At 36.2% G+C, this 15,897-nt stretch overlaps 1 protein-coding gene across 1 annotated transcript in view; it reads right to left on the reverse strand.

Annotated features, from left to right (window-relative positions):
* Positions 1–14,972, reverse strand: part of LOC121294259 (SITS-binding protein-like) — a 46,533-nt gene extending 31,561 nt beyond the window's left edge. Inside the window, exons 1-3 of the mRNA XM_041217819.1 lie at positions 14,154–14,972; positions 9,407–9,578; positions 1,142–1,349 (exon numbers count right to left, since the gene is read on the reverse strand). Coding sequence (XP_041073753.1) covers positions 1,142–1,349; positions 9,407–9,578; positions 14,154–14,618 — 845 coding nt within the window. The 5' untranslated portion in view covers positions 14,619–14,972. The remainder of the gene's footprint in view (positions 1–1,141; positions 1,350–9,406; positions 9,579–14,153) is intronic.
* Between the last annotated feature and the right edge of the window lie 925 nt (positions 14,973–15,897).

Genomic DNA, 15,897 nt, shown 5'->3' on the forward strand with positions numbered 1-15,897 from the left:
TGAGCATGAGCACCAATCTAAATCAGATAACTGCATATTTTATGAAGGCTAATTTATTTGCTGATCTTGGCTGGAGTTTATTTTTTTGGGTCAACACAGTATAGGCTGAGACATGGATCAAAGTGTAATAAGATTCAATCGTATTCCTTTTGTGATCAAATGAAATGCTGTAACTTCTTTACTTACGAAAGGAATACTATTTAATCTTCCTTAATACAAGCATAAGCATTAGCCTATGTAAAATGTGCAGAGAAGTTTTCTCATTGTCATTGATTGGTACCGAAATAAATGAATAAATAAATAATAAACATACAGATATTCCAATTGTAAAATATGAATGTTAGAGGCATGCCAAAGAGATGAAGATCACTTATCAGATTATTCCATAATACGTCTGCTTTTTTAAAAGCGGTAACAGATTTTCCATTCCTTATTTTCCAATTATAAAAAAAAAAACAAGAGTCAACAGGAGACCGCAGATGTTCCAAAGACAGTTCCAACCGCAATAGAAATGTACAAGTGTCAAAAGCGAATGCTATCGTCCAAGGTTCGTCAGGAGACAGTATATTAAGAGCAGCAGACAGAAAACTTTCAGCTAGTTTCCAGACCTTGCAGCATTTTAAAATGTTTGTAAAGCAACATGTGAAAATGTATGCCGGACACTCTTTGAGGAATTTCATACATCACCACTGAACATCCTGGATTATATAAAAAATATACGTCTGCAACTAAAAATCTTTTTCTGTGCAGCAGGTAGTCAATAATACTGATGTCTTAAACTAGCTTTATTTGTTATATTAATAATTGTACAGAAATACTTCACAGAGAAAACCTGTACCATGGTAAAAGCACAGCAAAGTGCACTAAAACAATGTGAAAGCATGAGAAAGACAGACCAGCATGGGTAATCACATAAAGGTATGGTCAATGTATTAATAAAACATGATACCATGGAAAACTAATTTTTAATAAACACTGTGCATATAAGGGACATATTGTACTGTATCTAAAACATAATTTTGCATCGAAAGGACATATGCAGTCACAGTGTACAATAACTGTTTAAGAGCCTTATATAGGTTATTGAAAAGTCATGGTGTCACAAGGTGGCCTTTGTGGTGATTCTGGTGTATTTTATTACCGTAAAATGTGTGTGTTTGGCAGCTCTCTTGGGAGTTCTGAGAGCTGGCTCCCGACCTCTTGGTGGACAGTTTTGATGTTGTTACCGACACACACCATGTACTGCAGTGGCACCAGTTTAGTGCTGAGGGGGGACTGCAAGCAAAAGTGCTTCCGACTGTCGATGGAAATGTGCACCGGGATATCCTGAGCTATGAACAAAGCCACACCTGGATGGAAAGAGACAAGAGAAAGTGTTATATCACATAATGCATGTTATCATTAAACCTTAAAAAAGCAGAAGCCAGTGCAACACCCTCCGGAATCCCCAGTGAAGTCCACTGGCTTCACACAGCCACGACACCAACCTGCGCTCCCGACTGCATGACTCACTCTACACACCACCCAGGGAGCCCTTGCAATTTCATTCTTGATTTGGAAGTTGGCTTGCTATTTGTAAAACTATGAAATCATGATGGTGGTTTTTATGTTGTTCGCTATGAGAAAAGCTTTGCTATCATTCTTTATTTTTTTATTTTCTTTAGTTCATTGATATAGCTGTAGCTAACAAAACAATTGTATAAATCTTCCATTAGCTACATACGTCTCAAATTGAAATCTGTACAGAAACACATGTTACAGTAAACATGTATTTAATTTTAAAACACATCTGGTACTACACCAAGCTCTCGGTTTGCTTGCCTTCCTTTCCAGGGAGTCTGTTACTGCTTTACTTCCTTGGTCATTTCACTCCAATGTCTTCTGGGTTAAGCTGATTGAAAGCATATCAGTCAGCAGGGAAAGCAGCCGATTGGTTATTGACAGGAAAGATGACAGTGACCCTAGAAGTGCAAGTTAGCCTATGTAGTGATGTTGATCAATGGGAAAACACTAGTAGGATTAATACAGAGTGGTGGTATTAAGATCCACCACTGGTTAGATCATTAAAATTGACATATTTTATACAATAAAAGGAACCCTATAGACAACATATTAACTTACTATAACTGCACAGCATGTACTGAGAATTATTACTAGCTTCTTAGGCACAACACATGAAAACTATACTATATCACTTTATAAGAACAAATCCAGACAGCATGATGCATTTTTGGTCTGCTAGTAAATCTCTTATGACTGCTTTGAAATCATTATTATTATTAGAAGATATTTAAGCAGCAAGATAGTTACACTAAGACACACCAGCTGGTTTACAGGGAATATGGCTTTTATTTTAGCTCACTGTGTATGCTTTACAAAACATTCAAGTGACCCATGTCTGTTAGTTGGAGTTGTGCTTTCTTATTGAGTTTACGATAGCAGAGTAGAGTTCAAATCCCGAAGTATTCCCTTCGGACTGGAGTTGGGAACCAGAGGTCTATACTGTGAGCATACCTATTACAGCATATATATTACTTTTACAGTATAATTATTAAGTTTGCTGGCAAAGCTTTAAGGTCCAAAAATAACAATGTCTTGCAGTCGTACAACAGTGTACTATTAATTACTGTTGACCTTATAGTTGACATTAGTTATGTGTGATATTATATTTGCATTTTTGGACATCACTACCAAACATGCATGGAAACAGCATCATAAACCTTTGAAGTTTGATTGTGGCGATTGAAATATATAATAATTAAGCAGCATCACCTGCTTACCGAAGGAATCCTCCCTGAGGCCAGCATTAGTAGTCAAGTGTTCCGAGGCTACCAAGCCATGTGGCTGGTTTATTCCCTTATTTAATTCATCCAATGCTTTAGATATTAGAGTCCCTCCTATCTGTGTGGTTTCAATGTAATGAGCTCAGGAGAAGGCAGCTTTACAATAGTGGTTTTAAAAAACATAGTTCTTATTTTCTCCATTTTCGGTGTCATGCTTTTACTGCCTTGGCATAATAAACCTCAAGAACTAAAGATGAACCGTGGAACTGTCTGCAAAGCCCAGAGAGTTCAGACTGATAACTCTGGATTGCCATGGCTTCCAGTGTGGTTCTCTTTCTTCTCTTGTCTGCGTTCTGTAAAGATTTCACGGTGCTAGCAGCTCGCCAACTTCCAAATCAAGCATGACGTTTTTCTCGGCCCCCCTGCTCTTTGCATGCTTTTATAAAAAGTGACTTCATGCCACTTTACTTTAGCGCTACCATTTCAATCCTAATAGACCTGATATTCTATTGTGTCCTTACTTACAGGGCAGAATTTACAAGATGATATTTCCAATATAAATAATAACAGCAGACTTGTCCATTTGTAACCCAGTTAAAGACAGCGTGGGTTTTGAATGATTAAATTAATCTAAAAGCTCTTGCTCTTTTTTACTACCTTATTACGGCTAACTCCTTAAATGACAAGTCATCTATTTCTGTAATATTTACAGGGCGCAGTTTACAAGAAGATAGCTATTATGCGACAAGCGCTTTGGTCTTTGCTTGTTTGACTTCAACTAAATAAGTTATTCAACAACAGACTGCTATAACAATGGCCATTCTAAAAATTGGGGAGAACATTTGGGTAAAATAATTGGGCGTTCCAAATTAACTTAAAGAGAACTACGCATGGTAATGTGACAAAACTAGAGATAAGAATAATAAGAGTTTTGTAAATTCAACAGGCGTTTTTTTTTTTTTTCCTACTTTCAGAACAAATGGTGCTAATGACACTTTGGAGTAAATGGCTTATAATAAAATGTATATTATTGAAAAAAAATACTTAAAAAAAATCTTTCTTTAGCTATGTTAATTAAATCCTCTAACTCCAGTTCAAGGAAACCTCCCAGTTCGAATTTTGACAAGTCAGCTTCCAAGGTAAGATCTCTACTCTCTAGATTATTCACTAAAAGAAAAAAAAAAAACAAACACACAAAAAATGCATGCTGCTTTTATGCTGTGGAGCACAAAGAATTTGCCTCTGAACGTGTTGCGGTTACCTCCTCATGGTTCATATTTACAGCCTGCTGGCCCCCATGTAAAGTCATGAGATTATGTGAACCAGACAATTGTGTCTGCAGATGTATCTGACCTCCCAGGAATTCCTTCTCCAGGGGCCGGTTGTACTAACAAGATCAAAAAAAAGATCGGATCGGGGCTCACTGGAGCCGGATCTTGAGAAGATCTAGAGCTTTACTGACAGTGGATTACACTTCTATGGTGTTGATCAATTAAACTTGCCACTGTATTGACCAAAAAAACACTTCTGTTGGAATAATATGTTAGAAAGAACAAAAAACAGGCGACTATTTGAAGTTGAGAGCCTCAGGATTCTAGGCCTAGAAGTTCCTGTGTTACAATGAATTATAAATAGAGCTTCTGTTTTTTGGGTTTTAATACTTACATTTTTCTATACAGAAAATTTTTTTTCAGGGCTTTCACTTTTTGTATACTGTATGAAAATATTGTTTTCGATTACTTTGTTTTTTTTTCTGTCACTCGACAGTACTAGTACACGTTTTCAACTGTACCATATTTCCTTTTCTGTCCTCCTCAACAAAATCTTTATGGTCACGGCCATATTCTTCTAGGTTTTTGGGGCATTTTTTTACATTTCGCCACAATATGCAATTTTTATTTTAAATTCTACGAGCGTGTAACTACTCCCTATCGAACTGGAATATAGCTTGAAATCTTGCACGCAAGGACAATCCTCCGTTTCTTATAATCTCATTTTAAATCTCACAAGCATGTTACAATCCTCCAATAGAAATGTAGGAATTTGCTGCCACTCAGTAGCTGGGGTGGGTTTAAGTATTCAGAACGAATCAATGCGAGATACAAACTATAAAGGAGTTTTTTGCAGTTTTTTTTTTTTTTTTTTAATCACAGGGAAAGATGTCAAGTCAAAGTGAATTGAGTAACCATTTCCAGTGTTTTCCCACTGTTTATTGGATATAACTGATTTAATTTGCTTTTGTATCAGGGGGTGTTTTATCGTTTATCAGAGAAAACTGAAAATCAGAAGCCCTAATTATAAAACTTGCAGATTGTCTCAGCCAATCGGGTTTAGAGTAGAGCGGCCATTATCCAGGCGGTACATGCCCTCTAAAAGCTAACAGAACTTTACAATCTTGCAATTCGCTTTAAATGGTGACTTTAATTTCAAGCAGCCTAAGTGATCCAGACCATAATATATAAAGCACGTCTTCAAATCAAAGCATATAATAGTACAGTATTAATATCCTGTGCAGCGGTTTTTACCTGTAGATACAGTAAATGAACCAGTCTTCAGCTCAGGACACCTAACTATCATTGTGGTAGGTAATTAATGCTTAATACCACCCCAACCAAGCCTTTAACCTGTTTTTCTACAGTATTATGCATAACTCAAGTAGTTTCTTTCTGGTTTTTATAACAGTAACAGGAGTAAAGTACAGATATTTTGAGAATAGAGGCCAGGAGGGATGCATTACCTGGAACACAGGAAGTGATAAGGAAACCAAGAACTTTAATCTCAAAGTGTTGTGCCATGTCTGTCTGTAGCCAGGGTGTTATTAAATAAGACACAAGCAAACTAGATTTCACTATTAGGTGTTAAGATTTTTTTTTTCATATGCCCATGTGTATTGTTCAATTCCAGACTCTTATTTTGCTTGAACAGAAAAAAAAAAGCTGGCAGCACAAATGTGCTTCTGCTAATAGTTATTTGAATATTTGAAAATCCCTAGGAGAGGTACATTCGGTTTTACTGTAATATACAGCAGGAATGTCCAGGAATGAATCGATAACTGTCATTTACAGAAATTTAAGAGACAATTTAAGCTTGAGTTAAAATGGTTACCTTCTATCCACTGACAGACCAGAGAGACACAGAGGTTGACCTTGCCATGCCATGCAGGCGTGCAGGATTTATTTACAATATTTACAATATTTTTATGCAGTGGTAGGTGGCTGCCACTAGGGTACCAGCAACAGTAGTCCCAGTGCGGGAGGACAGACACAAACAAGGCGTAATGAAAATAACACACGACACAAACACAATGGGAAAAACTAAAAATAAAACCTGGTTCAGCGTTGTTCACACTAAAAGGGAGATCCCTCTCGAGGAATCCTCTCCTTGACACACACTAATATGTTCTGCGGTGGGATAAAAATCCCCTAAATGAATCCCAATTCCTCAACACTAGAATCCCAGTTAACCCATGCGGTTACCATTGTTTGCTCACCCTGGTTTTCCAGTCCCTTTTTAAAGGCATGTGGCCAGGGATAATTGACACATTCCACATGTGTCTTAATTACAAATGGATTCTACCCCAGCCCTGCCATATCTAGCACAAAATTAAACATGGGAACAAAGCTTATTTATAAAAATTAAACAAACACAAAAAACACATTTGAGCCCTGTCACAGTATTTTAGGAAACGTTATTAGTCAAAACTTTTTTTTTTGATAGTTCTCTAACAAGCAGTTTGCAACTTGATGGGTTCATTATTTTTTACTTTAAACAAATATTCCCTTCTGTCCTCCAGATGGTGTTCTCCCCATATCTTTCGACATGCCAAGAAATATCACAGTTCACAAATTGGGAGAAAAACAGGTGCGAGTAATCCCGACTGGAAATGAGAAGCAGTACGTAACTGTAATGCTCTGTGTGACAGCAGACTGACGCAAAATATTTCCATAAGAGTAGTTCTAACAATTAACCTCTGATAATTGAGCAGTGTGAGTTATAGAACACAAAGCTCACCTTGCACAACTGCATCTTCACTAAGTATGCCGTGTTTGGCAACCAAGTTTATAAAAACACCACGCTCACATGAAAAAGAAAAAAAAACAAAAAAAAACATTTAGCATTCGATTTTACATGGTTTGCCAGTGAGGGGTCTTCTTCTCTGTGTTGTAGCATTTCTGATTCCTCTCTGCCATTTTCCTCAGTCTTATTTAAAAAAAAAAGAAAAAAAAATATAAGCAGCTCCTCATAAATTGCATTTTATTAGTTCTAGACTGATCTCTGATGTCTTACTGACATACTTATTATACAACGCACAACACAACATGAAAAAACTGTCTATTTTCTCCAAATACAGTATGAATTGTGTGAGAGTTTGCAGTTCTGTTAACCTGAAAAATAACCAGAAACAAACCGAAGTGGCTTGAGGCGACTGCTCAAAGGTAGACCGCTTCTCATAACTGTGGACCAGGCTTAATCAACGTGCTACCCCAAAACCACACATAGGCATCTCCCAACAATATAAAACTAGTAAGAAACAACCCAAACCCAGAATTGAATGGATCCTTCCAGCAACTTAGAAGCCTGAGCGGCTGAGTACATTTCCAATACGATCTCAATTTTGCATAACATTTAAGTTAAAATGCAGAAGTAAAGATGATTGATGCCTTTGAAGTTAATAGAATTTAGGAATAAATTGATTTCCAAAGTGATTCTGAAGGATAAGCTACACAATGTTTTGTAGCCTTTGTGAATTGTTGCAGATCATAGACTGAATCCAATTAAAATAAAGTATTAAAAACTATTAGGGAGCTTTGTCCTGGGTTTGTTTGGTCTGTTCCAAACTGTCCAGCAACTAATGCACCAGCACGTTAGAATGACTTCATGAAGGCTCTTTGTAAAGTCAGTAATTGTAATTGTTGTCTTTTCATTTGACAGCTCTGGGCTGTTATGCAATGATTAGCAGCTACTGCCTTTAATGACCAGCACACTGACAGGGCCACAAGCAGAACGCTCCTGGAATTCTACAAAGGCCTGGGAAATACTGTGGGTCTAGCACACATGGTTTTATATGCTTCTACTTATTTGTTTCCTAGAAAGCTGCCTTCTGATCTGCTGGTTTTGCTGGTTGGTTTGTAGCTGTTCTCAGGTGAAGTCGTGAAGATGTTTGTGTTTATTAACTGCAGAAGGCACAACAAGGTCTTATTATCTTACAGGGGTACAACTGTTCATATAAATACAATGTAATTTACATAGATGTAAACGGTTACTGTTAATAATACAAGTCAAGTCTACCTTTTCTTATTTTGTTCATATGCTTACTTCAAACCAGCTATTATATACAGAAATCCACAGAAACCTAACATTGCCCAACACAGTTTGACAGCATGCAGCCCTTTTTTTCAGTCATTTCCAAGGTAGAGAAAGACCAAGGCAGAAAACAGGATTTAAAATGTTAATTAACTTAATTGAATCTAACATATAGAGGGAGGCATAATTCACACAATATTGTCGGAGCATTGTGAAAACTGGAAGGCACGTGCAGGGTGCTATCCAAAGGAAAAATGTCAAAGGCACTGTGATGTTTGCCCACCAGTATGTTGTTCATTAATGTCAGCGTTTAAGTAGAACTGAAAACCCTTCAAATCAACAGTGTTGCATGAATTATGAATCACTCTGGATAGCTTGGCACTGACTTCTCCATAAACTATTAATCAGGACATCCTGTGTCACATGATAGAAATGAAAGCCTTTTGTTTTTGTCACACGGACAGCACAGCTGTTGGTAAAAGCACTGTCACCTATCACCCGGTACCAGCTCTGTGACTCCTGTTCAAAAAGCAACTACAAAAGAAGCTGTCACTAAAATATCCATACACACTCTCTCTAACGTTTGCAAGTTCCTTAAGGGAGCTGTATGAAAGCAGTAGAGATCTTGTCCTGCTGCAATACCTCAAAGGGACGTTCTGGTGCTGCTATGTACAGCTTTGTTATTTCTTTCTTAATTTGGCAGTTAATCCCTTATACAAGTTTATCACGTTACATCTATCTATACTGTAATGTTACACTTTTAAAAATGTGCTATGAGTATAGGAATGCCATAAATAAAAATTAAACCCTAGGGAAGATCACAGCATCATGACCCTACATTCCAAACAATAACTCAGCATTATTAAGCAGCAACAACACACTTCAGGGTGTTAAAATATGGTCCAATATCCGCCATGCCAAAGGTGCTCCAGGCACTGTTCAAAGACTCAAATCCAGGGCACAGGCCCCCTCGAAAAAAGCCTAAATACTATTAAAAAGGAACCTTCCTAGCCTTTTCCGAAGCAATGTCAGGGCCCTACAGTGGAAGGAAAGAGTGAGAAAAAAATATTCTTTATAGGAACCCTTTGCACAGCCCTGAATATCCACTTGCCTGGGGTGAGGCAAAGCCAATTTCAGTAGGCCGGTGGATTTTGGAAAATATTTTAACACCCTTCAGTGTGTTATTGTGCTAATAAATTTGCACTACCTACCCTACCCCAGTGAATCAGGCAGGTTTTAAACATTCTTAGCTGTGCTGACATATTTGCACAGCTTGGAACGCTTAACAGCCAATGAGATTTAAGTAAATATTCTCTTACCTGATGATCCCAAAAAGTATCTTTCTAAGACTGACCCGAAGCCTGTAGGGTTGTTTCTCAGGTTGCTCACAACAAAAGGTTGCAAGGCAATATTCACATTATTTATAGGCCAGTTCTGTGCACGTACGCCTGCTCCTCCGTACCAGGAAATATTATCCATTGAAAAGCAATCCTGGAACAAATTGAAACACAAAGGTGACGCTCACACTACTAAACTGTATATGCTACCTTTTTATACCTACAAACAGTTCTGTTTACTTGTGTAAATGGGATCACATGACAAAGGAGTGCTAACCAGTTTTCAAATCCGTTTCCTTACCTCTTATTAGAACTAGCAATATTATCACTGGTTGTTACTTTGAGGGGCTATTTACGACAATCAGCATATTCCAAACTGAAGGAAGATACTCAATCAAGTATAACCCTATAGGTGGAAGGTGCTGCTTCTGCTTTCTGGTAGCTAATCCCTTCAACCTCAGCACAGACACCTGGGTGCAGCAGTTTGCATACAGCACTGGATTTGAAAAATCAATGCAGTTATCCTATTCAAGAGTGTGACAGAGAGGCAGACATACAAGCATGTGGTTCATTTCAATAGATAAATGAAATGTACAAATTACATTTTAGTATTACTTAACATAGGTCAAACTAGATCATATACTTCATAGAACAATGATTCCATCCATGTAACACTTCAAATGTAGGTGCATTATTCACAGGCATGGACAACACAGGTATTTTGTTATAAATTAAGTAGTACAACAATCGATGTTGCCTAAAAGTCCAAATAAATTAGTTGTTTAAATGTGTATGCAGAGCAGTACCCTGAACAAAGAAATACATTAATACCCCACTGCATTGTCACTGGCCAGTGCTGCATACTTCATATGATGGATGGTTTTGGATCTAAAGACTTTAAAAAGGGAAACACAAACCGTTTACCATGAGTGTGAAATAAATCTATTATAAATAAATAAATCAGTATAAATACGAAAATAACATAGAGCTATCTACCTCATATAAAACAAAATATTTTGAACAATCAAGAGCATACAACAACAAATGTTTGAAAGAAGGTTTTCAGATCAATTTAACTTTCATCATCCGACTTGAAATTCCTGTCGCCTTCTACAAAGAAACCATTTGAAGAGAACCCTCTCCCTTCATTTCTTTGTATCTTTTTCTAAAACTTTGCATTGGAACCCAGATAGCTTGAATCATTGCTTTTCACTTTTACTTTAGAACCATTAAAACTATTTTTTACATTGTATAAAATATGATCATAGCAATTGCTTTTGCACTGCTTTAGGTACAAAAGTGAATGAGTATGTACGTACAGGTTTCAAACATGCATATACAATCTCTTTTTATCTTTTTACAGTCAAATGTGATCCGAAACGTCTAGGGAGTCTAGGAGTGTATGGTAAAAGTTTGATGAAGACTGGTGCAAAATTAAGGCAATTATCGTGAACAGACGGATGGCCACAGGTGAACAGACACACAGACAGATGGATAGACAGACAGATGGAGAGACACACAGACGGATAGACAGACAGACAGGTGGAGAGACACACAGACGGATAGACAGACAGCCAGGTGGAAAGACACATAGACGGACAGACAGACAGACAGGTGGACAGACACACAGACAGACGGACAGACAGACAGACAGATGGACAGACACACACACAGACGGTCGGACAGACAGACAGGTGGATAGACACACAGATGGACAGATGAACGTGATAAGCAAACCTTGGTTAGCACGCCTTTGTCATGTGATCCCATTTACACAAGTAAACAGAACTGATTGTAAGTAAAAAAAAAAAATTTCAATAGGGACCCTAAACATGAAAGATTCTCAGCATAATAAGGTGGGAACCAATAATGGATAGCATTCCTTTAAATCTGAATGCAAATCCCGCTCATGTATTTTGGAATATATAGACACTGCATCACCCTGTTGCAAGTCAGTTTAGTCATGATGGGACAGTAGCTCTGACATACAGGGTTAATGATAGGCACACCTTGCAGACAGTGTTACTGTAAGTTTCCATTACTGTACAAAACTGACATAATATAAGCTATAAGCTATAAGACATTTAGAAATAATTGGATCTCCTCCAGTTATTATTTTTGGATTTCAATTATAGAAATGTTTAGAACTCCTTATGTCAGCTCTGGAGTATGAGAAGTTTTCCTGCCAAGACTTAAAAAAAAATAAAATAAATAAAAAAAACGCATTTTAAAGTATAAGAGAAATAGGACAACTTAGTACAATCATACATGCAGTGAACACAGTGGATATATATACAGGTCATCAAAACTCATTTTCAGAAATTATTTTTTTAAATAAAATAAACGCAGATATAGTTTATCCCACCCTTTATAAATGCCAAACAGTCAAACCATTCTTCAGACAATGACTGTAACAATTACACTTAGATGTTGGGTTTCATAAAGGTTCTGCTTATGAGAGTTCAAGATCTTTAAACTATGGGTAAAAAAAAAATAAATAAAATACTCAATTCGGACGGATATGAAAATAAATACTATTATATTTAAATGCCATAAAATACTTGAACACTATTATGCAAAGACAGAACACCACAATTGGTTAATTGTATTAATTAAAATGTGTATTGTATAAACCTACTGATTTGTTTTTGCTGAACAAAAATAATATACGTTGTATTTTTGTTAAACCAATATTGATAAAGCTTTTAAGCAACACTACATACTGTTTATTTGTATTGTAATATGCTGCGGTAAGGTGTAGCTTTGGGGAACACCAATGCGTGTTACTGTAAACTACTACTACGACTACTACTAATAATAATAACATATTAAAAAAAAAAAAAAAAAAAAAAAAAAAGAGAGTGCTGTTCCTAAGAATCTAACATTTTGTAGTTACGTTTCCAAAAACAAAAGGTTTGGAGTTACTGTACATGGCAGACCCGCCACCTTATTTTTCACATAAACACGCTCAAACGAAGTCTTTGACAGTTATATAACATGTTAGCGAGCAGAAGTCAACGCAATTTACACTGCTGTAGTGTATTTTATATCCTGTGAACCCCGTACCCTGTCTTAGGTAGTACATCTCATGGAACTGTAACCCCAGAACCATAAATCATAACTTACCTGGGAACAAAGCTGTTCACGAGGCTGCTTTAGTTAGCCACGAGCCAATAACACGTACCTTCCTCTACTCAACTGCTTCAGTTGTGTTTAGCAGTTTAACCTAATTTCACGGATTGAATTCAATATTTAACGAAATCCCATTTTCTTTTTAATTTGAATAAATATCTGGAACCAGAAAGTGAGACTCCGGTAAAGCATTTGCACGCGTACATTTCAATAAACAGTGTATTTAGTGTGGCTTAATTGGGCACATCATTTTAATTGTACAGACTGAAAGATTAATTCTTTAAATACCAAACGCCCGCGTTTAAGAAAAAAAAAAAATTGCTTGTATAATTGCTTCTAAAGTAATCCGGATTTATTTAAATAAATAGCTGTTTGTTTAAAATAAATTCCACAAATCTAAATTGCGTAAACAAGAATTATACTTATAGAAATGTAACATGTCAACATTATTATTATTATTATTATTATTATTATTATTATTATTATTATTATTATTATTATTATTATTATTAAAAAGCTGTTTATTCTAAAATGTCCCGTTTACTTTGTAACTATTTTTTGTAAAATATGACATCATGACAAAGCAAAATCTAAAACTACATAATTAAAACAATCCTATACAAAGCGGCCATAAATATGGTACAGCTTTGTAGTAAGTTTAAGGAAGGGCAATTGCCCATTAACTTACATATGATTGCTTTTTGGAGTCATGTTTAGATTAATAACACAGTATAATTATTTTAAAATAATAGGCTCGATCCAAAAGTTCTGATTGCATTTGAATTACTAACACTTAAGTGTCACACACGACTTAATATTTATTTATTTATTTATTTAATACACATCTTGCGTCTCGTTTATAAGGGAAAACCTGTAAAACGAGAGGCTGCGTTTAAAATGACCATACTGCAGGGTAAAGACATTCCGGTACAGTACAGCGAGATCACCGAACACGACAGATAGGCTCTAGATACCACGACTGCGAAGATGCGCCATCTGCGTGTGTTTGGAACAAGCCGTTTATTTAATCTGATGTGACAGCCTACTTTTCCGATTAGCGTACACAAAAAAAAAAAAAAGTTTGACCACTATTGATGAAATACTAACTAGACAGATATATAAATAGATAGATAGATAGATAGATAGATAGATAGATAGGGGGGGTGATCACAAAAGGTTGCCAGCATGGGAACTAGAAGTGGACCATGATATGCCTACCGTTTTTCATTTGAAAACAGATTTTTCCAGCAATACAATAGAATGTTTGATGATAACATTAGTTGTTATGAGTTGTTTACGGCTACATTAAAACAGTTTTATGCAGACAAAAATAGTTGAACGTTTTCACTCGTTTCAGTAAGCAGGGCATTATTTAAATTGCCCAATTTAAGCATACTGTGGCACATATAAATACCTTAAGAAAGGATTATCTGTAACATAACCTATGGAGGTAAAATCGTCTTTTCAAATAATGTAATCATGGTACTCTTAATGGAAGGTGCTGAGTAAATAAATAAATAAAAGAAATACACATTGTAATCATGCAGTGCCACTGCTTGGCATTCATGCAAATATCCTAAATTGCCAGCAACACTACCTTAAAATCCACTTGGCAATGCAGAGGTGTCCAGTGGATGCTGTAGCATTCTGTTCCAGGAGAGTATTCCGATTCTAAGGATATTTTTAGGTCTGCGGTTGAGTCCCATGTGTAACAGAACTCGGTCTTGTTGAGCCAGCATAGGTTCTTCACAAACGGCACCTCCAAGGCAGGGAAGTTCCCCACGTCGATTTCCACGAAGGTCTTGTCCTCTGCCAGTGTCTGTATGATAAGGGAATGGGTCCTCCTATCCCAGATCAGCCCACTAAAGCTCCCTGTGAGGATCCAGTTCTTGTTGGGTTGATCGACCACTTGCCAATAAATTATCCCAATAGTCATAACGAAGAAGATGGCCACACCAAGACAGGCTACCGCTCCCTTCCAGGTCTCGTTCATTTCTTTCATTCCAGAGTCCCATGTCACATCGGGTATGGGGCTCGGGTTCCTAGTCCGAGTATGAGGCATGTTGTATTTTTTTTAATCTATAAATCTATTAAAAATATATGTTTAATACCAGTCAATAGAAAAGAGGTTAGCACACAGTCGTTATTCATGCCACATTTATCCGTGCATGATCCATAGAATCCTTTGTTTATTTGTATCTGTCGCGCAGAAATGAAAAAGTTTCAAGATCCACAGCTGAAACTTCCAAACAAATAGCTTACCACATATTGACAAGTGTACAGTAAAGTTTTTTAAATGCATTGATCGTTGAGCACTGAGCAGTCTCACCCAAGTTTAGCAGTAATGCCTGGAAATCTCCTTAGACGCTTATTTGCTTGTCGTGCAGTTCCCCCCTGTGTCTGACGTAACTCCAGACTGCACTTAGACCGCTTTCAAAACTTTAAGGAGCAGGTTAAAATAAATAAGGCACTGCAAATAGGACAGGCTCGTGCACCTTAGCGCTCATACGTCAAGCTCCTCCGGTAACGCACTAACACGCGCTAGCAGCACAAGGTGGTACAGCATAGCAGCGCACTGGCAAATAATTATTCCTGCTCTTTATAAAATTGTCACATTTAAAGGAGGAAATCACGCAGTTATCATAAGAAATAATGGGAAAAGAAAATCATAATACCGTATAAGAAAAAAATGAAAAACAAAGTTAATGCAAATGGAAAAAATATTTAGTTTATATATATATAATTTTTATTTTGGATGGAAACTGTTTAAATCTTCTTTTTGTATGTGTCATTTCTTTATCTGTAAGGTAATCAAATGTTAGAAACATGTGCCTTTTTAAAACAAAGCAAGTACTTTAATTGGTTTAATTGAATTAACTGTTTACAGCTATTTATAAAAAGGTATATAATAATATTTTAAAATTTTTAAAAGTTTTTTTTCTAAAAATACTTTTTAATTTGGAATATCAATAACATATTTAGTAACTTTAAAGGGACAGATAATTATATAAAATAAATATTGCCGGTATTGAAGAAGAAGAAGAAGAAGAAGAAGAAGAAGAAGAAGAAGAAGAAGAAGAAGAAGAAGAAAGAAGAAGAAGAAGGTTTATTCATACTGAAAAAAAAGCAAGTATATTTTATGATAAAAAAAAAAAACTGGCAGCTGGATTACTGTAAAATAACAGTTTGACAGTATATGATATTACGGTAATCAGTTTTTAAAAAACATTTTACCGAAAAAATTCTGTAAAAATAACAGCTACTCTTAAATTAAAAACCATACATCTAAATGTTAAAATATGTACATTATGCTCAATGACAATTAAAACAATGGCATTTAA

This window comes from Polyodon spathula, chromosome 19 (assembly GCF_017654505.1).
Source record: "Polyodon spathula isolate WHYD16114869_AA chromosome 19, ASM1765450v1, whole genome shotgun sequence".
NCBI lineage: Eukaryota > Metazoa > Chordata > Actinopteri > Acipenseriformes > Polyodontidae > Polyodon > Polyodon spathula.